Raw genomic sequence first — 27,546 nt, 5'->3', positions numbered from 1 at the left:
TAGAAATAAGAAAAAAAATCCCTTGGCACACCTCATAAAAATCAACATCAGCATTTTTCTGTTTTTTTTCTTAATATTTTCACTGAATCTTGTTTTATATATTTATCACCAAAATACTGAAACTAACATTCTAAAGGTAAATGCAGGGTAAAAGAAAGTGATTGGGATTGAGTTGCTTTCATGGAGCCTTTGTTATCTGATGGCTACAATGGGAAAAACAGTTAACCTCATAGATAAGCTCCGACATTCAGTGAAGTCCGTGGCTGGACAGGTGAGAGCAGAACGGACATGGACCTCATCTGGTGCTTCTCAGTGACCTTGTCTCCCTGGGGACCCACCTGTCTCTGTCTTCAGCTATCTGCAGTCATACAGTAGGTTCACAAATGATGAAGACAGTCCATCAAATGGCTTCAGTCTGTCTGCTGTGTCTTGCCTCTCTACAATGCGATTTACTTTTGAAATAAGACATCTTGAACAACAACATTAAAAAAGCCTTTAGGACACAAGGGAAAGGAAGTCCCTTGGTGCTCGGGAGAGTGGCACTCAGGAGCGTGAAGTTCTTTGAGTTTTATGCCTTAAGAAGCTAACAATCGCACCCCTTTCTAAGAGAACCCAGACTCAATGTAGTCCCCCTCTTCCTGATTAAACGATGGCTAATCTTACAAGGCAAATGAATTATACTAAACTCTGAAGCATTAGATCTAAATTTAAGAAATTCTCCACTTTACTGAGACTGTTTTTACTGGCTCATTTTCATGTTTCATTGTTTTTATTTGTTCCAGTTGTCTAGTTTAACTAACTGTATGCAAAGATCTCTAAATCTTGGGGGGAAAAAGTACAATTTTTATTGCTTACCATGCAGATAGCTGAAAATGTCATTTTTATTACTGAAGATTAATTTTCCTTTTGATTCACATCTACATATACAGGGAAATGTGTAATATGTAGCTCATAAATTGAAAAAGTAATAACCCCCTGCAGTTACATGGTTTTGTTCTTTGTTTCTGATGAATATGCATTATCCCCACTTTTTATTTGCAAGTTTGAGGCACATTTTCATCGGTACAGAAAACATAAATTTTCCCAAATACCTTTAAGATAGGAAAACCTGTGATCTTACAGAACATTTTAAAATTGCTCATACTTAAAAATGACAAACTACATTTTTTTCTATTTCTTAATACAACCACTTCTAAATTCTTCAAGTCGCAGTCATCCCAGCTCCAGACAGGGAAAACACTAATCTGTAAGTAGGTTCTTGTTCTTTATTACTTTTATTTAACTGGGGTAATGTTTTATTTAATTAGGGTTAACATCAACCAAATTGTATAGCAGATCATTTAGAATCAATATCACCCTAATTTAATTGAACATTCATCTCAACCCTAAAAGCACCTGACAAACTCTAGGTGTGGAGGCTGCAAAACTATGTAAGACAAACTCATTTTCAAACAACCCAAGGCAAATGCACTCAATCAACCCTGAACAGACCATTATATTGACAGAAAGAGTATAACATCAATGAGGGAAGAAGCAAAATGGAGGAGAATGGAGATAAACTCTATGGAATGCATATTTGAGCTGGACTTAAAAGATGGACAGAATATCTCACAACAGCAGTTTAGAAACAAGAAGAAAGGTCAGCAGAAAGGGGGTAGGAGATGGAAGAGGACTGGGTGCATTCAGGAAGAGAATCATTTCTTGTTGTAGAAGGGGGTTGTGATGAGAGAAATTTGAACCAGACTGTAATTCAGCCACACCCAAATCCCATCACTCCTCCCCTGCATTGTGCCCTTGTCCTTCTATATTTTTGTTTTCATATCCATGCATACAGCTGCTGCCTACGAGATTACCATATGTGTGGCCTTGGAAATGACCTCTCCTGATCCATACATGCAGTTGCATTATGTAATGCAACTATATCAAACACAGTAGGTCTTAGTAGAATGTTATATTTGTTATTTTCCTTCATAAATGTCTCCTTTCTTCTTTACCATTTTCTTTCTTCCTCTCTCCCTCCCTTTCTTCCTTCCTTCTTTCCTACTTTTCTTTTGTATTTTGGGCTCCAAACCATAAATACAGTAATCCTTTTGTGGGTTTTTTTTTCTCAAATATTCCTCATCCAGATCTAAGAATTAACTGAATCCCAGCAATTATAGCTGAAAAGTACCACAACTAACCCACTTCTCCACTCACACTACCATTGCTGTTAAGTGCCACCTCTCACTGCCCTTCTTCATTAACACCTTAACAGTCTTTCTGGCTCCCGAGCCGCTCCCCTGCAAGCCACTCTTCCACACAGAGGGATCTCTAACAGAGATGTATTATCAAAATACATTTTATAGTCCACTGAGGAGTTTAAGGAGTTTGAACTCCTTAGCATAACAGATAAAATCTTGGCTCCTTACGGTGTTTTCAGCTTTATCTCTTATGGTTCTCCCAACTTGCTTTGTATTCCAGCAGCGTTGAATTATTTTGCAGCTCTTTGAGCATACTATGCTCTCTCTCGGCCTGAATGCTCTTCATCTGGCAAGCTCCCAATTATTTTTTAAGTCCCAAATCAAATACTGTCCCATGCAACCCCATCAAGTCTAGCCTGAGCTTCTCAAATGTGTATAGCTGGATCCATTGGCATAACCAGGTTAGGTCTTCTTATGTTTCCACAGTCCTTTGCATATAGTAACTCGTGTGGACCACAATTGCTAGCCTGCCTGTTTTTGTACTCCCACTAACAACCTTAAATAGTAAACCCAGAGCTGTTTTGGTGTATAAGACTCCCCAAAGTCCAGTGGTGTGCTTTAGCCAACGAGAACGGGCTTTTCATTTCAAGTTTGTTGGAGTCTCCCCTGTACCTCATTCAAGCCCATAAAATTTTGTTACTTAAAATCAGCCATGAGTGACATACTTACACAACAGAGATTAGCAAATAAAATAATCCATGCCTTTTTTGTGGAGAGATGGTTATTAAATATTCACCAGCACCTTCTAGTGTGTGTATACGTATAAATACAAATACATGCATGTGCTCCTATATATCAAATCTATGTAATTTCTCATAAAGTGTGAAAGTTCAGCCAAGGCCAACACTCAGTTTTGTTCCTTGAAAAATTAGTTGTGCCATAATCTTCAATTTTAATTAGAATTTATTTGTCTTTTATTAACTCAGTTTTTAATTCCTAAACATCAGAGTGCAACTAACCAGAATGGTGGTGACTTTGTTAGTGACTAAGATTATTTAGGTTGATTTTCCTCTTTAAAGGGGAAAGACAAACTTACAAACATCACCATCTCAGATGGCAATTCCCCTTTTATGCAAATTCACATTGACTTTCTCATTAGCCTTTAAAATTCTCTCCTTAGTCAGTCAACTGTCCTGGATGGAAGGAGCAAAGAGGCAGAGGGGTGGGAACCCAGGCAGAGTACGTGCAAAGAAGAGGGGAAACCCATCTGAGCACCCCCTCTGTGACTGTTTTCCTGAAACAATTCATACACATCAGCTTCCTTCAGAAAGAGCAGTCTCCCTCCAGTCTCCTCTGACAGGCTTTTAACACCCTCTAAAATATGATTCATCATCATTTTTCTGGCACTTTTCATCCACTATCCCTCTGATTCAATAAACATTTGTTGACCTCCAATGTCACATCTGAAACTGATTCTAGAGAACCAGTGATAGTCACTATCTTATGAAATTTTCAATACAATATAAACATTACAAGCTGAAGACAAAAGATTAAACTATACAGTGCCCAGAAGGAGAAGCAGGGAACAGGTGAATACTATACTTATGGTGGGAGCTTGAGTTGACATCACCAGGCCAACATGAGAATCAAGACAACTCATACCAACACAAACAATCATTTAGATAACTAAGAAGAGACATACAAGACCACAGAAAACCAGGTGTGTCATTAGAGGATTTGATTCGAAGGTGATGGGGAACTATAGGAGGTCTTCCTGAAGCACCGTGGCGGAGAGATGTGACTTTGAGAAACAAGGGAGGCCTGGATTAAGGGACAATATTAGAGAGGGTTAGTATGAAATACATATAGATGAGAAATATTCAGGAGGCAAAATCAATGATTTCAGAACTAATCAAGCAGATGAAGGACAGAGAAATTTCTAAAGAAAGTCCAGGTTCTTGGCTGGGGCAATCTGTGGTTTATGAAACAAAGCACAGAATATAAGAAGCTATCCTATTGATATTTAGTCACACTGGCGAAGGCTCTCCCATGCATGCCATGCCAAGCCAACTTCATGAGTATTTGACAACTTTGCTCACATGAATTCGACCTGCCTATAAAGTCCTCCTTACTCTTGGTGCTTCCAGTACGTCCACAATGACAGGTTCCCAGCATGTGCTACGGTTAGCTTAAGAGATTGGAGATATGCTGTGAGATAGGGAGTATCAGTTCTACAGTCAGGAAAACATAAACTCAGATCCTAACTCTTTCACTTACTGTGTCTTTAACTTTGAGTAAGTTATTTTATTTCTTGTTGCTTCAACTTGGTCATTCATTTTGTATCATATCATATCGATACTGATAATTCTCACTCATAGAGTTAGGGTGAGGAAATGACCAGCACATAATAAGCACTCAAATTATTGCTTTGTTTAAATTATGTTATCTTGAAAATATTGCATTCTGTAGTTCATAAAAGCAATAAGGAAATAGATTGATATTTCTTTCCTAAAGCTGCAGACAAGTTTATAGGTTGTAGCAGAGGTAGATCTTCCAGCTGTCTATCAGTGGGAACAAATAACTTTCTGAGCTCAAACTATGTTACCAGAGAGAAGTTCACACCTGATGACCCAGATAGCAAAACCTAGACATTGTTGAGTTTCTATTATGTTTTCTGTAGTACTCAAAGTCCTATATATGAGCTAACTCAGTAAAACCTCAGAACACTCCTGGCAAGTGGAGACAAATTACAGAAGATGATGAGGCACAGAGATGGTACCTAAATTGTGCCAGGTTGCACAGCCAGTTATGGCAAAGCCACATTTCACACCTCTTCTCCAGAGCTTACATAATGTCAGCCAGGACAAAAGATGAAGCTGGTGGAGGTTAAAGCAACTTTGTTGAAACTCCTATAATGCCAGGGGTATACAGATTAGGTTAGGAGCTTGGTAATTTAGTAGAATGAGGGAGGAAAGGTTTTTACACTTAAAGGAAGAATGGGGCCTTATCAGTAGAAAAATAATTAAGCATATTCTTCCCAAGGAATGGTGGTGAAATGAATCAGATATGTAAGAGACACAAGAATAATAAATCTGGAGAACCTATATGCTAAGATTTGTTCAGTTATGTCCAGGCAGTAAGCCAAGAGCACCTCTAACCTTCTCAGGTCCTTCATTTATTGAACAATGCCAGTGAAAATTACATTCTACATGGCTACTCCATGCTAGGATTTGCCATTCCAAATGGGACCCCAAGAATCTCTGCCTATCCTTCTGCAGGATCATAATCACTTCCCTTGTTTTATTCTTTAAATGCCTGTTTCAAAACTCACCACTCTCCTTCAGTTGATGCTATCCCCCAACACACACATATCCAATATCCTTTCTGCTCTTTTTGCCTCTGTTTCAGGCTCATCATTTCCTCTTGGTACTGTAGCTAAGGAAACTGATCACGATGCCTCAACAAATTCACAGTGAATTCATAACCAAACTCCATGACTTTTAAATGCTGTCTTCTGATTCATTTCCTAGTGTGCTGCTGGAATCATAAAAAAAAATGCAAACTTGATACCATCCCTCTGTGGCCTGAAATCCTTCTGTATTCTCATTTCTTTTCTTTTTTTAAGATTTATTTATTTTATTGGAAAGGCAGATATACAGACAGGAGGAGAGACAGAGAGGAAGATCTTCTGTCCTCTGGTTCACTCCCCAAACGGCCACAATGGCCAGAGCTGAGTCAATCCAAAGCCAGGAGCCAGGAGCTTTTCCAGGTCTCCCACGTGGGTGCAGGGTCCCAAAGTTTTGGGCTGTCCTTGACTGCTTTCCCAGGCTACAAGCAGGGAGCTGGATGGGAAGCAAAGCCATCAGGATTAGAACCAGCTCCCATATGGGATCCCAGTGCATGCAAGGTGTGGACTTTAGCCACTAGGCCACTGTGCCAGGCCCAGTATTCTCATTTCTCACCTGCTGCAATCCCCAGTCATTACCATGATATATATAAAATCTGTCCCTTGATGTTTTCCCAGATTTGTGTCTCCTCCACCTTACCTCAACATCATTTCTACAAGCAGGTTCCTTAATGTTATATTTTAGCACACCTGTAAGCCAGTCTTGAGCCATCTCTTAGACATATTAGTTCCAATTCAATCTCTGGCAGGTCACTTCTTAGAGAAGAGTACCCTGATATACACTGCCATGGTCTGGCAGTTTTCCCTTCTCATTGTAGCACTGTGTGCATTCAGCTGTCCTGATCACCATGGTTTTGTTAATGATCTGTTCCAACATCTGTTTCCACCACAAGATTGTCCATCTCATCATGGCAAAAACAGCATCCCATTTATCTTTGTGTCTGTGATACCGCCTCTCATGTGCTTAGGGATATGTTGGAAATGACCAGAAAAGTACAATATGGAAATACAGGAAGATGAAAGTGAAAGGACCAAATATGACTTGAAAGATGTTTTCTAGGAGTTAATGAAAGGTGTGTTAAGAGAAAGATATTAAAAACACTGCTAAAGGAGTGGCTGGTTAGCTTGGTGGCATGATACCTGTATCTCATACAGAAATATGTGGGTTCAATTACTGCCTTCAACTATTGACTTCCACTTCCTGACAATGCAAACCCTGGAGGGCAGCAGTGATGTGTCCGATAATTGGGTTCATGCCATACATGTGGGAAAGCTGGGCTGTGATCTTGCCTCCTGGCTCAGCCTTGGTCTGTGTCCTGCAGTTGAGCGGTAAGCCAACAAATACGAGCAGTGGAGTGTGTCTCACTACACCACTATCCCAACCATGTTTCTCTGATAATACATAAATTTTACACGATCACATCATGAATGTTCCATTAGAGATGAGTAGGAGTTGTATGGAGGAGCTGGAAAAATTAGATGGTGAATGGTCAAATCAGATATATGGATGTGAGAATCATCAAAATACAGAAAAAAATCTATTGAGGACTCCAGCTTTTTAAACAAAACTATATTTGCATTTACTGGACAGACAGACAGGGAAGGAGGGAAAGACAGCATGCTCCTGTGGTAGGGGCCCAAGCATGTGTGCCACCTTCTGCTGTATCCCCAGCAATATTAGCAGGGATCTGGATTGTAAGTGGAGCAGTTAGGATTCCAGTGATGCTCACATGAACAACAGCATCATAAATGATAGCTTACCTTGTAGTTTCACAACACTGACCTCAGGAGGATTCATTTTTTTTTTTCAAAAATGGAAAGACAGACTAAACAAAAAATAAGATCTAGAAAAATGCTTCTATTCCAGGGGCTAAAACAGAAATGTAGATTTGCTAAACATAAAAAAGATGCACTTTCTGCTCTTATAATGTGGCCAGATGAATAAAGACAGATTTTAGCGTATGCTCCCAGTTGAGAGGGAAAGTGAAGACAGAGAATTAAACAAAGTGCAAGGAAAGATACTGTTAAAAGAATAAGTAGATTTGTCTAAAACAGAAGTCATGGCCTGGTCACAGGAGTGACATCCAATGCTTGAGAGCTACATGGAGACACATGAAAAGAAAGTGAATCATTGCAAATTCAAAGTAGCTCTTAAAATTAAACAAGGACATACACACGCAGGTGGAAGAGGATGGTTAATGTGAGACACTTGCAGCCATATTTAGTAGAACAAATACAACATTTTGGAGGAGGAAAAAAAAAGTAAACATTCATTAAATCACACTGGTAACTCACAACTATGCCCCATGGATAGATGGCTCTGACCATAATAATGTAGCAACTTCAAATAAAGCCTCCTGTGTTCCTCCACTCAGGGCCTTGTTGCTTGACTCTTACGGAGATTTATGACTATGGGAGAACTCAGTGTGTTTTCTATAGGTGAAGATACTTAGCTTAGAAAATAAGGAAGTGACTCAGAAATATGGCACCGTCGGGAGAGAGAGATAGGACTCAGAAGTAAAGCAAGAGCAGAGTGCAGCAGGCATTTTTAATGATAATTTGCAAAGTCAAGTGATTCAAGCTTCCACCCATGTGCAGAACTGAACCCCCTGCCACACATCCTCGGATGTAGTTCGGCATTGTGGCTGATTCCTCTTGACAAACATTTGAAAGATTACATGGACTTTGATTTTAGGTGAAGGAGAATAGAAGGCAAAAATGCACTGATTTGCTTTCCATTTTATTAGGAAAGATAGAAATAGGCTCAGATCCAGGGTAAATTTACAGGAGAAATATTTAACTAGAGATTATAATGTGTTAGGATGAACCTCCAGGGATTTCTTCTGCAGTCTATTTAGACAGCTCTCTGAATAAGTTAAAAGCAATCAATTCTTTTGTATAAACCAACTGCAGTGCACAGTGGAGGTGCTCTGCTGAAATTAAGTATGCTGTGGTTAAATTCTTATAGTTCTTTCCAGCACTTAATTATATGGGTTGTGGAAAATAGAGAAAGTAAAAAGTGGGTACACAGACCAATTTGTACTTCCTCGCCTATTTTTTTTTAAAGATTTATTTGTTTCCATCGGAAAGTCACATATACAGAGAAGATAAAGAGACAGAAAGGAAAGTCTTCTGTTTGCTGATTCACTCCCCAAGTGGGCTCAATAACTGGCACTGAGCCCATCCAAAACCAAGAGCCAGGAGCTTTTTTCTGGGTCTCCCATGCAGGTACAGGGTCCCAAGGCTTTGGGCTATCCTCCACTGCTTTCCCAGGCCACAAGCAGGGAGTTGGGAAGTGAGGCCACAGAGACACGAACTGGATCCCATGTGGGATCTTGGCGTGTGCAAGGCAAGGACTTTAGCCGCTTTGTTTTAGTTGTAAACCTAAGGCAGGCATTGTGTCAGTCACTAAGATATGAAAATAAATGAGTTTTTCCCTCAGATGAAGTTCACAGTGTGATAGGAAAAACAAGTGAACTGATTATCTATATGGAAATGTGTTATCACAGTGAAAAACACAGCTTAGCGGGCTGTTGACCTGGAGGGCTTGGCAAGATGTGGGTGTCAGAAAGGCTTTCTGGAAGCAATGACTCCTAAACAAAGTCTAGTGAGGTAGCAGACATCTTATAGATGAAGAAAGGAAACTGCAGTGGCAGCTTTACAGGTGAAGGCGAGAAGTCCATTTTGGTCCTGAGAACCACAAGTAGCTGTTTAAAGCTGAGCAAGCAAAGATAAAACTAATAAGGTATGGAGGAACTAGGGAGCAAGTTTTTTAGCAAACCGCAAGATTTGAACAAGGTTCTAAAGGCTATGGAAAGTCACTGGGAGGTTTCCAGTCAAAGAATGTTATAACCCCATTGATGCTTAAGGAGGATCACGTTGTCTCCCATTTAGGAAAGGGGTTAGTCCAAAGCTGGGAACGCTAGTTAAGAGAGGACTACAATAATACGAGCAAAATAATATGAATCACCTTGAAAAGGCCTAACATGACAAGATAAATAAGAGGAGACAAAGAAATTGATGCATTTGGAATAGAATCAATTAACTTCCATGAGTGTTTGTGGAGAAGAAAGGAAACAAAGGTGAAACTTTGTTTGCACTTGAATCTTTGAGACAGAAGTGCCTCAGGAGAGACCCTGAATCCTGGATCCTAACCTTGGAATAAGAGCCTCAGTTTCTAATGATAATATGACTTGAACAGGTTGGTTTGCAAGCTGGAGCCTTAGTTGATGTATTATGAAAAAGATTATGATGGTAGTAGCTATCTCACAACATAGTTATTAGGAGTTGGCACAAAGGAAAACAAGACCTATATAAAGAAGTTACCTTAGTGCCTAGAACACAGAAACAGTGACTATTAGTAACTGATATTATTAACTGATTAGTGTCGTGTAACTGAATGAAGATAACAAGTGGAGAAGAAGCACTTCATTGCAGTGAATAAGTTTAGTATTTCCCATACTGAAGTATCCACAGAATACAAAGATAGAGCAACAAATACAAGTTTAGAGCTCAACAAAAATCTGTAGCCACAGACATTTGGAAGCAAATCACATATAGATCATTTATTAAACCAGAGCACATGTGTATCATCCCAGGAGGAAATTTGGGGAACTAGAAAAGCAACCTTGCGCAGCTAAGATTCTAGGGAGGGTGAGATGAAGAGCCTATGAAATAAACAGAAATAGGCAATGTCAGAGGAGGAGAATCAGGAGAAAGAAGTCACAGAGACCAACCGAGGAAACTGTTTCAAAGGTGAATGAAAAAAGTTAAAAACAGATTCTAAAAATGAGTCAGGAAATTTTGCAAGTGGCAATCGTAAAGTGTCAAGGAAATAAATTAGATTGCATGAACAAAGGAAATGATGGGTGGAAGAAACTCTAAAGAGGGTCGGAACAGAAGTCAGTTCTAACAGCTGTGATTGTGATCGACAAAGTAATGGCAAGAAGAAGTAAGAGATGGTGTTTTTGTTATATTTTTATTTACTTCTTAAGATAGAAGAAACCTGAGCCTGGTTAAATCTTGACAGAAAAGAGCTAGCAGAACAGGAGGCATTATTTGTTGACATGTGAATAAGATTCAGTATCTACAGAGCAGGGTTGCTGAAGAGGCACAAGGGGATACAAAAGTAACTTCTTTCTTTTGTTTTTTCAGTAATGAATGTGTCAAGTGACCAAGGCACATGCAGCACCCAGCAGGGCTGGTACAAAGAAATAGTCGTTAAGTGTTTGTTCAGTAAATAAAATAATAATGTGCTCTAAATGAGCAGGATAAATAAAGAAGTAAATAACATACCAGGAAAAGAAATAAGGATGATGATGTTGCAGATCAATTTTAAGTTATAGGATATACTTTTTTTCATAATCTTATCTGTACTTTCTCTGTGAGTTAAAAGGAAAGCAGTGGCTGAAAATAAAGTGGTTTCAGCTAGAATGGAATGAGTAGAGCTATGGATTCCCATTGCAGCAGAGGGAAGAAGTGGGTGACTGGTGAAATGATGACAGGATTAAATCCACAGCATGTTTTAAAAAAAAGTGAACTGATGTGATAATAAATTACAGATGGAATGAATTTCCTAACTTCTAAACATGTTTTAGTAGGTCTCCTCTGGGACTCATTCCCAGTAACCCACATTAAATGAGCCATTTTATGGACCAAAAAGCAACCTGGCATGGTCCTCACTTGAAGTTTCATTTCTACTGTAGCAAGAGACTTGTCTGTAAGTAGTATAGTTTCCCATTTAACACCCCTTTCCCCTTTGCTGAAGTAAATATTTTTTGATTAAGGGCCAGACAAGATCAGACTGGATGCATGACACACAGCAGGAACTCTTCCTCAACTAACTGCTTGCCTCTGAAGTCCCGAGGCCAAACCAATAGAAGCCAGAAGCTTCCATAAATCCCTGGCTCAAAAGCATCTTGAACAGGACCAGTTCTTAGGACATAACTCCTTCACCATTTGAACCAGCTCTCTCCTTTATCAGCATCCCAAAGTGACATGTCTGGGATACACAGTCCATTTTTCTTTTCCACATTATCTTGAAAAAATTCTGGAAACATTCTTGGAAATAAATCACCTTGAGACAAAGGCAGGACATTTCATTTCGCACACATTTGTTAACGTTACATTGCTACTGACTTTACCTCAAAAGAACTTTGTGTCATGAGGTTTAAACACTTCATAAACAAGTATCAACAGAGTCAAGGGTGCTTGACTTTTCTCCTTCATAAGCACGCATACTGGCTTTTTGTTCCTCACTAAGACCCATGACAGTACTAAAGGTAAAAAACTGCAGTACTAAAGACTTTTGGTCTCCATGCCTTGTTCTCCCACTTCAGGATGCTTCTTTATTCCTTGGGGGGTTCTCTGAACTCAAGAAGTCAGCCACTCAATATCCAATGCAAACCAAAATTGCGATGGGGCTGGGGGGTTGGGGACAGGAGGGAAGTGCAGCTTTTGACAGGGGCTTTTAAGCTAATGAATAACAGTTTCTGTTGCTGGCTCTTCCTCAACTCTAGCTATTTGATCAGAATAATTAAGCAAGAAAGATCATTAAATCATGCCAGATTATTGTCCCCATTGTAAATATGCTTTAAAATCAAAAAATATCTATGCATGTTCCCCGGGTGGGGAAAATAATTTTTATTTTAATTTTCTAAAGAAAAAAGACTTAGACAAGAGTAGTTTTTAAAAATCCTGTTGTTTTTATACTCTGGTGGTCAAAAGATGTTAACTTCTGGACCTCAGCAGAATTATTTTTATCCCAAATAATTTCAGTGATTATTAAGATCTTGGCAGCATTTTTGAAAGAAATGCTAATTTTTACAAACTGATTAATAAGTATAAGTCCACTCTCAGATAATACTTCCATCTTGTAAAATGCCATAATGCAGAGCTCATATAATCAGAATCCTATTGATTCAACAGTTACCTTTTAGCCTCAGCTGAACTGACCCATTAAGATCCAAAAAGCTTTTATGCAGCAGTGAGAAATGGAAGGCAGTCTTTCAAAAGCACTGATAATTTATCATAAAAAATAACTTGAAGAGTGATGATTAGCAAGCATAAAATTCAGTAAGCCAGGTTCCCTAAGGAGTAATAGAAATGCCTGCATTTAGATGTAAACCATCCTGCTAAACTCTTACATAGCAGTACCATGGGAAATGCTTTGTGCAAAAGCCTTTGGAACAAGTAGCAATTTCCTCATATACTCATAAGTCAATGTTTCATCTGTTTGCCATGTTTGAAGTCATAAAGATTCAAACATATTATATCTTAATAATGTATTACAATGTTCACATTTATTTCACTCCAAAGTTCCTGAAGAGTAGGACATTTTCTCTTCACTTGCAGAGGCACGTCCCAACACAAATTCTAATGAAAGGGTAACATTACAGACTGCCCAGACTGCATGAAGACCTTTGAAAATTCCTGCAACTGATTCTTAAAACCCTCCTCGAAACCTTTCCATCCCACTTCAAGAATCACCATAATATGCTAGCTTAGATTCACTTAGTATCATGTGCTAAGATATGTAGATACAGCCGTCCATCTATACACACCACCTGGAAAAATGTCTATCCCACCTGCATAAGTGTGAATCACTTAATATGATTTGTAATGCTACTGACCTCTTACTCTCTGCCCTGTTTGGTACTAAGAGATGTTCACCCGTTATCTCACTCCTGTGAAGTAGGCATAACTCACACTATCAATTTCAAGGATGAGGATCTGAGATTTAATGACATTAAGTTTATGTTTAACCACTTTTTAAAAACAGTGGAAGAATAAGAAGCCTAAACCTAGTGTGTAATCCAAAGTCTGCAACAGCAATATTTTACTCAATATCCTTGCACACTTGTCCAATGGGGCTAATATCTCAGATTTGAGGAAGAGTGAGCTGTATCTTCCTAAAATAAAGGGGGTTTCTTATAAATGTGACAAATTCCTTCATTCATTCCACAGTAATGGATTGAACACCAGTTTGAATGTTCCAGGCACTATTTTAGCCCTTGAGAACATGGCAGTGAATAAATAAGAGGAGAACTCGTGTTCCATGGAGTTTACTCTGTTAGGCAAAGGTCAGAAACAGGAAGTAAGGAGACAAATGCATAATTATGTTAAATTGTGGCATACCATACTGTAAATAAAAATCAGGAATAAAATTTAAGATAGGATTGTAACAAATATTAAATAAATAGCCTGTTTTCAGAGTATGATGTTAGTTTGAATCTCTAAATAGACACTAGCAAATGGCACTTATAAATCAATGCTCAAAGCTCAATGCAGTTTTTCCCATTGATGCAATATTAAAATCCCAGGTTGACCTACATATGTCATTTGGTTTATATGCACAGGAAGTATGGCATTAGTGATACATTCAATTGTAATTTCAAAAACTTTTATAACACCTGTTCTAAAAGAAAATGTGTTCTAGTTCTGATTCATAACTGAAATGCTTCCCACTGGTAGAACAGGAACCTTTGAGTTGATCAGTGATTAAGAGAAGTTAGTATTAAGTGTTCCTATACCCAGGTACTGTGGCTATTCTATCTCTTAAAAAAAGATTTAGTTATTTTTATTGGAAAGGCAGATATACAGACAGGAGGAGAGACAGAGAGAAAGATCTTCCATCCAATGGTTCACTCCCCAAGCGGCCACAATGGCCAGAGCTGCACCTACCCAAGGTCAGGAGCCAGGAACTTCTTCCAGGTCTCCCACGCGGGTGCAGGGTCCCAAGCCTTTGGGCCATCCTTGACTGCTTTCCTAGGCCACAAGCAGTGAGCTAAATGGGAAGCAGGGCCGCTAGGATTAGAACTGGCACCCATATGGGATCCTGGTGTGTGCAAGGTGAGGACTTTAGTCACTGGCCTATCACACGGGGTCCTATTCTCTCTGTTTTATGAGAAAGTGTTGACAAGCTTGATCCAGTATTTCTCAACTGAGATGAAGGACCAGTTTAACAGGTCAGGCAAGAGTCTTTTCTACTCACTATATATATATATAAAAATAAATATATATATATGTGTGTGTATTAATTACGTTGCATTATGTGACACAGTTTAAATCCTAGTTTATCCTTTGATATATGATGTCTGAATTTCTTGATATATGATGTCTGAGAAACAGATATAATAATAATAGTACCTTCCTCAGAATGCTCTTGTTTAAATGCAGTGATAGGTAAGTAAAGCTTTAGAACAAGGCTTAATTCTACATTTGGTTTCAAAACTAGCTTTAACTTCTCTAGAATTTACTATGTTCGCAAATCTGGAAGAAAGCACATAACATTCCTACAATTATCCACACCACAACCATGCAAGACAGATCAAGTAAATTTTGCCATTTTACTAAAGGGAAAGAAAGGATCAGAAAGAGTAATGGATATAAAGTATAACAACTGGCAGGTGCTGGAGATAGGAGACCAACCCAGCATGTCTGCTGTGGAAAAGGAGTCTTAGCATTGCAATATTAGGAGAGTCTGATTGACAGACCCAGGATTGGGTTGCTTGAGACTGGGTGAACCAAGTAACATCTAGACATTTTCTAATGTAACAGTTGTCAACAGTTCTTTTGAAAAGTAGGCCCCAGGGTTATTAAAAGCAGTGATATGATATCTGATTTTTCAGGCATTGCTAAAGAGAAAAGGCTAACCATGATTTTCATATAAAATAAGTGAAATTTTTTTATTACATTGCATTATGTGACACAGTTTTATAGGTACTGGGATTCCCCTAACCCCTCCCCAAACCCTCCCTCCATGGTGGGTTCCTCCACCTTGTTGCATTACCACAGTTCAAGTTCACATGAGATTCTTTCATTGCAAGCATATACCAAGCATAAAAGTCCAGCATCTTGTTGTCCAGATAAATTCAACGACTTGTTGGGGAGACCATCTCTGGTCTGAAAGTAGAGCCGGCAGAGTATCATACCAATCAATTAAAAGCCCCAACATAACATCAGTAACAATTTATAACGTTATGAAATTAATTGACATAGTATTGAGTAACCAACATGTTAAAAAAATGCAAGTTCTTTAACACATCCTGTGACTTCTACATTGACATTTCAATTTTAGCTTATATACAACCGAGTTCTATACACCTTAAAATGGCTATAGATTAGTATTCAGCTGTCTCGTGTCTATTTTAATTTTAGTATTATCATTTTATAGCGTTGAAGCATAATTTTGCTGAGCTTGGCTTTTTTGGGGGGTAGTCTAGACTGGCTTATAACTCTAACAAGATATATGTCAACAGTTTAGGTGCAGAACGGTTTTAGGAGGGTGTGCAGAGAAATCTTCAATACCTCAGTGAGGAGTAACTAATCTTTGTGTCCCACCTAGTAAGTGAATCCACGCTGACCATTTCCTGTCTATTTCTAAGCTAGTGAAATTTTAAATAAAAGCTTTAGTCCACAAGCTCAGAACTCATCATATTTGATCTGTATTTCTCATTGGCTTTTATGATGATGTGAAAGAATTGAAAGATAATGGTCTCAAATAGTTGATATGCCATTTGTTAGTTTTAGTTAGAATGCTCAACTTTTCTAATGGTGAGCAAACTAGTTATGGATCAAATTAGATCTACCTATTGTTTTTCGAAAGTTCAGGTCAATCTTGAAATGCTATGCACATTCATTTATGCTTTACATATGGCTGATTCCTCCCTATAATTCCATTTTTGAATAATTTCTGTACATTGCACAAAGGTTAAAATATTTACCATCTGACATGGTACATTTTTTTTTACTTGAAAGCATTGCAGGGAGAGAGTCAGGGGAGAAACAGAGAGAGAGCTGTTGTATCAATTGGTTCACTCCCCAAATGGCCATAATGGCCAGAGCTGAGTCGAACCTAAGCCGGGAGCTTTTTCCAGGTGGGTACAGGGGTCAAATCCTTGGACCATCCTCTGCTTTACCAGGCTTTCAGCAGAAAGCTTAAAGTGGAACACCCAGGATGTGAAACAATAAACATATGGGATGCTGGTGCTGCAGACAGAGTATTAGCCTGCGATGCCACTGTACCAATCCTACCACCTGGCTCTTCTGTAGTTTTAAAATTTGATGATTCCTGAGATCTTCCTACTTAAAATTTTATTTCCGAAAATATTACTATACTTAGAACAGATACTAGCACATCATAAATGCTCAATAAATACTTAATAAAATTTTGCTAAGATGTTTAGATTGTGCAAAATTACCAAGAATAGAAAAGTTCAAGCTTCTCACAGACAGCCCAAATTAGCAGTTAGTACATTCTAGGCTTTTTATCTTAATTTTGCCTCCTCTAAAAAAATTGCTTTGCTCATTTTAGTGGAGAGTTTTTATGTTAATGAATCCTAAAAATGCAAATTTTAATATGTGGATGCAGAGTGATATCAAGAAAAAGTTTTCTACAACTTCATGTGTGTCCAAGAAACCCATGACTAGGTATGATAGCAGATGGTTAAGACTGAATAGTGCCTATCTTCTGAAGGCAAATCCCATTTTACATTGGAGTGTGTTAACATCGCGTCAGTCAGCATCCACAAAAGGGAAGTGAACTCAGTATAAATCATGGCAAGCTGTGTGCCTTTAGGTCATTAATTTGCCTGAGTTCTTTATAATGCTATAGCCACCTATTTTCAGTTTTGCAGAGTAACAGACCATTTCCCCAAAAATATTCTTCACCATAATTTGATCTATCACATCTCATTTTGTGAAAGAATCTTGACACATTGATTTTTAGTTTAACTTGTAGTAATTGTTTGGTGCCAGACTGTTTTACTATGTAGAGATATCATTGAGATATTCACATACCAGAGGAGAAACAAGACACAGAATAATGACATTTGAGCTTGGATCAGAAATGTAAAATGAACACACAGAACTTCATTGAAGCAGTAAAGCTTAAAATAGACATTTTCTTCTTCTTCAATCATTCATGTATTTATTTCCTTAGTATTTACTTCACCTACTCAGTGGCAAACCCTACCCAAGACTAGTACCTACTGCTGTGTCTAAAAGTAACAACTTCTCTGAGTCTCTCTTTCTGTTAACCTATAAGATCAAATGATTGCCTATGTTACAAATACTATAAAAATTTCATAATTCTATAAAGTCCCTGGTATTATCTTTAAGACACACTGAGTGTTCAACAAGGTATTAGTATTGTGGTTGTCAAAGGCTTCTTGGGCTTTTCATTAAATCCTCCCTATGTTATGGGAGGTCTTATTAGGATAGATTATGTAAAATTAATTGTTATTTATCGGAGTCCATGCTCTCTGCCAGAGCTTTGTATACATTTCTTTTCTTATGTTTCCTTACCTGCTTGTATTTCACAGATGAATAGACCGGATCTTGCAAAGATGAAATACCTGGCCCTGTGTTAGAAATAAGGAATAAAATCTAGCTCTGTTGGTCTCAATGGTTGCTCTGTTCTAGAACTACAGAGCAACCCAGACAGTATCATCTAAGAGACCCTGGTGTGTTAATAATGTGTGATGAAACCAGAGCCAGCACACCCTGATTGCCTCAAGTACCCTGTAACAATGGTTTTCACGCACTCTTTACAATCAGTGTTCATGCATATATTTTCAGATTCTAAGTGCAGGCATCAGAAAGTTCCAACAGCTAAAACTGAGATAATGAAATTTCATCATTTGAGGTCCATGTGTATTTAGCACATCAGAAAGCTAAACTGAACTTATGGTTTGCTAAAAGAAATGTGTCTTTTTCATTTTACTTCTCTCTGCAAATTGCTTTGAGACAGGTAGAAAAATTAGCTATTTTAACTCTATACTGGCCCTAGCATGGTGTCCCCTGAGAAAAGACCAAGGCACAGTGGGAGATGAATGCCTCCCAGATATTCTCAAGTCTCTTGATGAGGGAGACCTTTGTTCAGGACTTGGAAACAAGATAACTCAAAGTCCACTAAACACGTGGCAGTCATGAGAGCTTTACTTCTATTTAGACAGCAGCATCACCTTCTTCTCTTCATGATTCACATTTTATGTTTTAAAGTACCTGCTTTGATTTCCCGGCTGCCTCTGGGTGAGCATCTGAGGGATCACATTTTTTGTACCTGGGTTTACAACTGTAGCTCTCACAGGCTAGATGTCCAGAAAAGCACAGGGAAACGGAGGTGAGGAAATATCTCCCTCGGGAGCGATGGCTAGTTCAGAGGAGTGTTACAGCTCACAGCTGTAACTGCATTCCCAGTGCACCAAACATTTGAAATTTCTAAAATCTGGTTCCAAAGAGAAAAGTGACCATGATTAGAAGTAATACCTTACCGTGCAAAGATTGGACAGAGTTTGCACATGTTTAGCTCTAGACTAATCATTTACACAGGAGAGAGGACCATTTGGAAAGGCTGATGGCAAACTCATACGACAGCATGCAACTGCAGCATTGTTCCAGCATGACTCATGAAAGAATTCAAAATGACATTTTTCTCTTCTACGTTCAGATGTTACTATAATTTGAATCCCAATCCTGCCAGCTGAGATTACCCTTTCTCAGCATGTTTCCGAAAAGCTACCTCCCATGAACAAGAAAGCATCCACACAACGGGAGAGATGCCAGCTTTTTCATCCTGCACGATTGAAAGACTCCATAATCAATGCTAGACGCCACATTACAATAGATGCTAGTGTTGTGGAAACTTGGGCATCTAATGTTCAAGTCTAGCTGCAAATGTTAACCTAGCATGCAGCTACTTTGCACTCTGGTACCCTAAAACCAGAAACATTTTAAAAGATATGTTTCATCAGAACTCACAGTCACAGTATAAATAGCAAAACTTTTTTAGATGGTATAGGTATAAACTCTGAAGTACAACCAAGAACCTGTTTGTTTGTTTGTTTGTTTGTTTTGATTTTCCCTGCTCCCCTCCCACATGGGGCATCCACCAGTTCCAACATTTAAGCCTACAGTTTGTTTAGTTTTGGTTTTGCAAATCTGAAAGAATATTTCTTCTTAAAATCCAAGATATTGTGACGGAAGTTTGGAGTGTCTTTAAGTAATTAGCCTAGAATTTTTCTATCATGTATCTTATTCTTTGTAACATGTACTTGAATATATGATTCCTGTGAAGATAAGTACCAAGCATATGGCCCTGTGCATAGTAAGAACTTCATAAGTCTCCATTCCCTTCCTCCCTTTTATCTGCTCAGTTCTGCTGCTAGAAAAGCACACCTTCAATTTGCATCCTATTTTCCCCATTCTAAATGGAAACACATGAAAAAAACACTGCTCAGCCTCTACCTAACAAAGTTGCCTGAGGCCTCTCTAATCTGACAAATTTTGATATAACTTAGCATTGAGCGCCAGCTCCTCTAACCAAGACAGCTCAAAATCCAATTAGTTTTCCCATTCTTTATGCATTTCTGACTTTTCCTAACTTTGCATGTGAAAGAAAGTTCGAGGTTTTCTGAGTTCATCACGTGTCAGACTTGAAAGCAAAGCCCGGCACCCTTTCTGCAAAGTGCCACTGCTTACATTTGATCACGCTCCTATTTCCCTAGAGAACTAAAGGAGTCCTACAGGAAAGCACACGGCATATTTTCATAGCGGAACCTTCCTGTTGCTCCACTACTCATGTGTGCCCTGGTATCTTCTCAGTAGTAGTCACTGATGACCTTATTGATCTATTTAGATGCCCTGTATTAACAAATGCCATTTCCTGTTCCGCAAATGTCTCTCACTTTTTCCTAAGCTCCACCTAACTTCCTTAATACTCCCTAGAATTGGGGAGAAAAGTAATCTTATTTCACATGTATTAAGCCTGGTTCTCCCTCTCTAGTTTTTCTCTCCCCCTTTCTGTCCCATCTTTAAATCAAATAAAGTAAAAAAAATTTTCATAAAATAGATATTCATAAGTAATGCACGATGCAGATGATATTGATTTGTTGTCACTTTGATCACAAATCACTCCTCAGTTCTTATTTATTTTATATTTTAACTGTAGCTTCGAGTCCATCCTAAGCCCTTTTTCATGTGAAGCCCCATTCAATTTCAGATCCCACCAATGATCTCACTCCATGATAGGGAGCATCCCACTTCAATTATATCTTTATTTAAGAACTAAATATCCAAGCATAACTGAAAAACAAAGAAGAAGAATCTAAGAAATTCTTGGAGCCCCGAGTTAGCGCAGAAGCTTGCTGAATTCAGATTAGTTAAATTGTCAAAACTATTCGTCAGCTGGCTCAATTAATGAAACAAAATGCAGAAAGTCATTGTTCACTTTGCTGAGAGCCATCTGAGAGCAAAATATTCTCATTTACAGAATAGTTTTAAGAGGCAGAAATGTAGGAGAACATGGACAGTGTCCAAACACAGAATGTATTGTTACCATACAAAGAATGGCATTAGAATATTAAAGACTAACTGCCTTGTATTCATTGACTAGCACAATGTTTCCAGAATAGTTTACTTCTGAAAATCAGAGTATTTCAACCAGGAAAAGTACAAGAACAAGAGCACTCCATGATGATTTGAAGAGCCTTAGATTCACATTAATTCCACAAATAAATTTTCACATTTATGAAAAAGGCACTTAATAATAATTCAACTTTGCATTGGGCATTAACTATGTGGCAAGATTGGTTACCAACAGAATATGGTTTGTTGATAAACTTTGTTCATAAGGTCAAAAGCTGAGTTTCTGTGTTATGTAGTGGTAGATACATGGCTGGTTTTTTTTAAAAAAAAAACCATTTACATAATGAAGTTGCTTTCTTGGTGCCCTTGAAAATCATCCATCCAAATACAAGTTTAATGATGTGACTGTCACCATTGTTGCTGCTTCCAATTTTTAATACTAACAAAGCTTTTTTCTCTATTCAAGATTGTCGTGGACTATGGATGATGCTTAGGCATATGTCATGTGACCACTATCTCCAGAGGTAAAGATAGGTGGTAAAGCCAATATGCCAGGTACCAATTGCAGTTTCTCCCTCTGTATTTCTTGTGATTTTGGAGATTAACATACCAAAGGACCTTGCCAAAGCCTCCAAAGGATGTGAGGCCAGGAAACAGCGAAACCATGCTATGCAACCATATACAGAACCGTCCCTAATTAGAGCCGAAATTCATCTGTTTTCTGAAGTAGTAAAAGAATTCCGATTAATCTGGCAACAGGTATGAACCATGCCTTCCTGGGCTCACTAAAAAGTTGCTCTTTGATAATTCATCAAATATTCCCAGCTTCTATATAGCCAGAACCTAGTAAATAGCATGCTACTGACTGGGATGTAACCCAAGAAACAAAAGTAGCCCTTACTTTATTTTGTAATTTTTACATTTTCAACTTTCTTTTTTATTTTCCTCTCCAGAAAATAGATTGTTGGAAAGGATTTTCATCTGCTTGCTATGATAATTTTCTTTTCCCTCATCAGTGCATTGTAAATATAGCAGTTCAATTTAGGGCAAAATTTAAAACTAATTCCAGGGTTACCGATGATACCTAGCAACAATACTGTAACTCCTGAATAGATCACAAGCAGTGTTCATATCAATTAGACATCTTTTTTTGTTGTTCAGACTTACTTAATTTTAGCAGAAAGGCATATTTATAGAGAGAAGGAGAGACAGAAAGACATCCCAGTTGACCACAATGGCCAGAGCTCAGCCGATCCAAAGCCAGGAGCCTACTTAAAGCCTCTCATGTGGGTGCAGGAGCCCAGGAACTTGAACCACCCTCCAATGCTTTTTCCAGACCATAAACAGGAAACAGGATGGAAAGTGGGTTAGCCAGGACAGGAACTGGCGCTGATATGGATGTCAGCACTTGAAGGTAGAAGATTAGCATGTTGAACCATGTTAAGTGTCGGTCAGATCTAATGTATAGTAAGGCATTGACAGTGTCTTTGTGGATCACTATCTAGTCTTCAAAAGTCAACACATTAGAACACAGTATGGAAGTGGGTGAACAACTTTGAGACAGTGAAAATTCTTCCTTCAAATACAAAATGCATTATAAGGTCATTTTGCTTTATATCATGCTCTTTCTCCAAATCTGTATGTCCAGAGACACAGATGCTAGAATGAAACAGTCTTTCACACTACAACATGCTCCATGTTGCATTCTAGCAAAAATGCCGTACTTAAAACTGTGGACCCATAGTATTTTTCAAATATGCATTTTTGTCACTTTCTTCAGGATAAGAAATAAAACATCAGTAACTGCAGTGAAATTAACTAAGTATGAAAGACAATTTCAGGAAACTTTGTTCCTATATTGAGTTTACTTCCAGGGTAAGTAAAAATCTCTTTTAAAACTCTAAGTGCTGCTAAAGCAAGAATGTGAGCATTTAGAAAGTTATTATACTCAAATAATTTTAAAATCACTCAAAAAGTAACTATGGGTGGCAGTAAATGAATAATCTATTACCTCACTAGATTTTACATAGTTTTCACAATGAATTATAGAAACATCATAGTTATTTCATTTTATACCATCTTAAAAATTTATTTTCTTAAAAAACTGTTAAATACACAAGATTTATTTGTTTTTATTGGAAAGACAGATCAGAGTTATGGAGTGAATGAAAGACAGAAAGATCTTCCATCTACAGGCTTATTCCCCAAATGTCTGCAATAGTTCAAGCTGAACTGATCGGAAGCCAGGAGCCAAGAGCTTCTTCTATGTTTCCCATACAGATGCAGGGTCCTAAGACTTTGGGCTGTGCTCTACTGTTTTCTCAGGCCACAACCAGGAAGCTGAATGGGAAGTGGAACAGCCAGGATACAAATCAATACCTATCTGAGATCCCAGCACATGCAAAAAGGATTTAACCATTGGACTCTCGTGCTGGGCCAATAAATCTGCTGTAATAAAAATTAATATATTTTTTTAAAAGAAAATGGAAAAAAATTATAAGAAGGTAAATTGTGAAGGAAAGAGCATGGGCCTTGGTTTAAGTGGACTTAAGGTGGAATCACAGCTGCCACTAGCTGCTTTTGTGTGCTCCGTAAGCCATATAAATTTTGTAAACCTTATTTTTTCATATGTAAATGAGAATACTAGCATTCATGGAGGTATTATAATATTAAAGGATCATTTAACAGCATTCATTAGATTATGCGAGTTTCATCACAGAAGACTCAATTGCAGTGGTACCGATGTAATCACAAATCAAACCAGGAATTCCATTAAAGGATGTTAAATTTATACAGGGGTTGGGAGAATGCTGTGAAGTGTGAAGCTGTGACTTGATAATAGAAAAAGTGTGAAAGGCCAGGATGTGGATGGTGATGATGGTCATGCTGTCCACTGTGATAATGAAAGCAGTAATTGCCATGACTCCTTCCAAAGTTCAAAATATTTATTTTGAATTAAATTGTCTACTTAAATCTTTCTTAAAAATCTGTTTATGGAAACAAAATAAAGCTTCACCTACCCTTTTAGCTGAATAGATCCTCTGTCTAAAAAGGTCAGAAGCACTGGAATCTCTTGCCTGGTGTTACTTGAATCAATGTGAAACTACATCTTTTTACTAAGCAACCTCTATAAAACCAGTCATAAAATATGGAAGTAGAAGAGTTCAAGGTGCTACGAGTGGAACACCAGGTCTCAGACGTATTCCTAGGAAAAAAAAGAGCTTAAAGAAATCAGGAAAGTGAGCCTGAAAGAAGCATAGCACCATGAGAGCAGGTGGATAGCTCACAAGTCCCTTTACAGGGAGGTGGTAGGAGTAGCTACAGTTGAAATCAGGGCTTTGGGTGTCAAGAGACCAGGAACCTTCAGGCAAATGGTATTTGTAGAACTAAGGAAGGCAAAACACAGTAACTATAGATCTTGCAAGAAAACATTAAAAGGGTAGCATTGACCCAATGATGTAGGTCTCATGGAGAATTCTTAGTTGGGTGAAAAAGTATGGTCAAAGACAAGACAGAACCCCAGAGTCAAGGACTCATAGCAGTGAGGAATGAGGGCAGGAGACAAAAATGCCTCTAGTTTCAGTCTGGAGTTAGGATGTAACTGAGTTTAGAACAGATACCAATGGTGGAGCAGGTATCTTGATGTGGAGATGTTTCTACACTAAATCACATTAAAAAGCCCTTCCTAAAGAAGGTCTGATTCCCCTCAAAGCCAGAACAAGACAGGGAATTTAGAATGGGGAGGGGGAGGGACTTCATGAGGACAGCTGGGAGGCTAAGAGGAATGAGGAATGAGGAGTTAGGGAGTTATCAAATTCACACAATTATGAGATGAGGAAGCTGAAATGAGCTAAACTTTGTGAGACACTGAAGATAACTGAAAAGTTATTTCTAAATGTATGTCTTGTTCTTGAAAAATCAATTAGTGATTATGTCCCAAAAAATGAGGACCATCACTACCCATGATGCAGTTAAAATATTGTGATTTCTTGGTTGTAAATTAAAGCATAGCATTTTCATAGTGGTTTAGCATTTCAAATTCCTATTACATAAAGTAATTTTATTTTAGTCCTCAATGACTGTATTACTAAATAAAGCAATATGATGAGGCATAGTGTCAGACATGTGTAAGTGGAGGACTTGATTAAAGTCCTCTAATCAGAGTAAAGACCAGATGATGTGCAATGTGGGGCCAATTCCCAATATCTCAGTAAGCATTGAGGCTACTGAAACAAGAACCTGCTGAATCATGTTGTTCCATATTCTTGTCCTGGGCAATCTTGCTTATTAGCCTCATCCTATAATTCTGTCTCCTACACATTGCTCTTAACAAGTAGGGCTGAATGTGAGTAAAATTCTTGAATTTGGTCTCTTTTCTGAACCTCCCTTAAAAGAGAAACTTAAAGAGAACTGTGTAGGGAAAAGAGCAAAATCTCTGAATTCTTTGGATTTTAATCCCAGCCATAAGAACCTACAACTTCTAGCAAAGCACTTCTCAGCCTCCATACCCCAGGTTTGGGGTATTGAGCTTATAGTATCAGGCTTATTAGTGTACAGTCAATAACCACTGCATTTCTGTTTAATGATTTTCATGCTTTTATTACCTTATTTTTTAGGACACTTTTGGTTCCGATTTATAGATAAACTATAAAGAAGGTTAAGATAACTTTTCAGGGCTACACAAAAAATAAGCAGAGAACAGATTAGATACTTTGTCCCCTGGTGCTTCTTGAAGATGTTTTGGTACACGGCGCTTTTGCTTTCACCCTGACTGATCTCATCCATAGCTGTAGCAGATGGTTGCTGCATGCAATTTTCCACTTTAGTGATCTATGTTCTCTGTAGTTCTGTCCTCTTCTGTGTTTCAAGGATCTCTCTCATGTCCCAGGAGTTCCCTGGACAAGCTGTGCTGGAAGTACACACTGAAATTCCTAAGAGCACTCAACAACAAATGGAAACTGGTGGCCAATGGATCAATAGCCTAGCCTCTCTTCCTTAGGACTGTTAATTATAGTGTTTTATTTGAGCAACAGTAGCTAGTAGCACACACTGGAGCTATCCCATTAGCACCCAATTTTGTCTTTTCCTCCTCTGTCTCATTCTCTCCCACTCCCTTAATCCTAATTCCTATAATCATGTTCTGGATAAATTATCTATAGCTAAGCCCTTTTCATAGACTGTGTGTTAGAAACTAAAGGGTCAGGACTGGGGTGAGAGGATAATTTTATTTTGTTTTCATTTGTGTGTGTACTGAATTTCTTCCTATTTCTCCATAGGTCACCAAGATGCTGGCGGTTGTTGTAATTCTGTTTGCCCTTTTATGGATGCCCTACAGGACACTTGTGGTTGTCAACTCATTTCTCTCCAGCCCTTTCCAAGAAAATTGGTTCTTGCTCTTTTGCAGAATTTGCATTTATCTCAACAGTGCCATCAACCCAGTGATTTATAATCTCATGTCCCAGAAATTCCGTGCAGCCTTCAGAAAGCTGTGCAACTGCAAGCAGAAGCCAGCGGAGAAGCCAACTAACTATAGCGTGGCTTTGAACTACAGCGTGGTCAAGGAGTCAGACCACTTCAGCACGGAGCTTGAGGATATCACTGTCACTGACACATACCTGTCTGCCACCAAAGTGTCTTTGGATGATACCTGCGTGGCCTCGAATGCAACCTTTAGTGAAGGTTGATGGATAAAAGGGAAGGAGATGGACCCCAAAGGCAGCAACAGAAGAAATGGCCAAAACGCATCTGGGAAGAAGAGGGAACAGGGAGAATCTGCTCTGCTAAGTTCTAGCTCTAGATACTCTAAGCCACGGGCACGATTCAAATTCTTCTTCTTACAAAAATAGTGTCATAAAAAAGGGAGCAATCAGAAATAGCTAAGCAGCAAAAGCTTAAAGGGAAGGCCTTTTCATTCATTCAAAAAATGTACTATGTTTTCAATAGTTAGGAGGTTTTCATAAAATCTATTACATCTCCTATGTAAATTACTCATAATAACCTCATCAAATAGTTTCCAATCCCTTAAAAAGGTATCTGTTTATGTCTTAAATAGTATATGCTAAAATGTTTGCACTTAGTATTTTAACCACAGAGCTAGTATGTAGATATCTAAGACAATAGAGAAAAAATTTAAAAGTTTTGTGTGTTAAATATAAATGAGATTCAGATGGACGTGTCCAGTCTATTTTAAAAATTGTGCAAATGTTCACCAAATTCTTGGACAATTTAGATAGTAGATAGACAATCATTCAATTTTAATGTAAAATAAACTCCAACATAATCAAATTGTAGGTTGAGGAGTCTTTAGATTTATTTCCAGGATACAATGCAATCTTATCAGCCCTTAGAGCCTTAGGATTTAATATCTTAACACAGATTAAATCATTGTAAACATACAGACTGCCATATCATTAACATTGAAAACCATAGCCATGAAAAGACCCAGTATTTAAAAATAAGATTTGACTTTTTCCCTGAAACTCTTAGGGAAAAGATTCCTTTTTGAGGATTCCTTTATATATAAGTTACTGAGCCTTGCCTGGTGGATTTTTCTGTTAAATTTTAAAAGCCTAAAACATTTTCAAAAGCTTACTT

The 27,546-nt window shown here is 38.2% G+C and overlaps 1 protein-coding gene across 1 annotated transcript in view; it reads left to right on the top strand.

Moving 5' to 3' along the window:
- The window catches only part of TRHR (thyrotropin releasing hormone receptor), a 32,795-nt gene extending 6,058 nt beyond the window's left edge, over positions 1-26,737 (top strand). The window contains exon 2 of the mRNA XM_004580682.2: positions 26,229-26,737. Within this exon, the coding sequence (XP_004580739.2) occupies positions 26,229-26,636 (408 nt within the window). The 3' untranslated portion in view covers positions 26,637-26,737. The remainder of the gene's footprint in view (positions 1-26,228) is intronic.
- The last annotated feature ends 809 nt before the right edge of the window (positions 26,738-27,546 follow it).

Source organism: Ochotona princeps, chromosome 9, assembly GCF_030435755.1.
Source record: "Ochotona princeps isolate mOchPri1 chromosome 9, mOchPri1.hap1, whole genome shotgun sequence".
Taxonomy (NCBI): domain Eukaryota; kingdom Metazoa; phylum Chordata; class Mammalia; order Lagomorpha; family Ochotonidae; genus Ochotona; species Ochotona princeps.
This window is presented reverse-complemented; position numbering and strand designations above follow the sequence as displayed.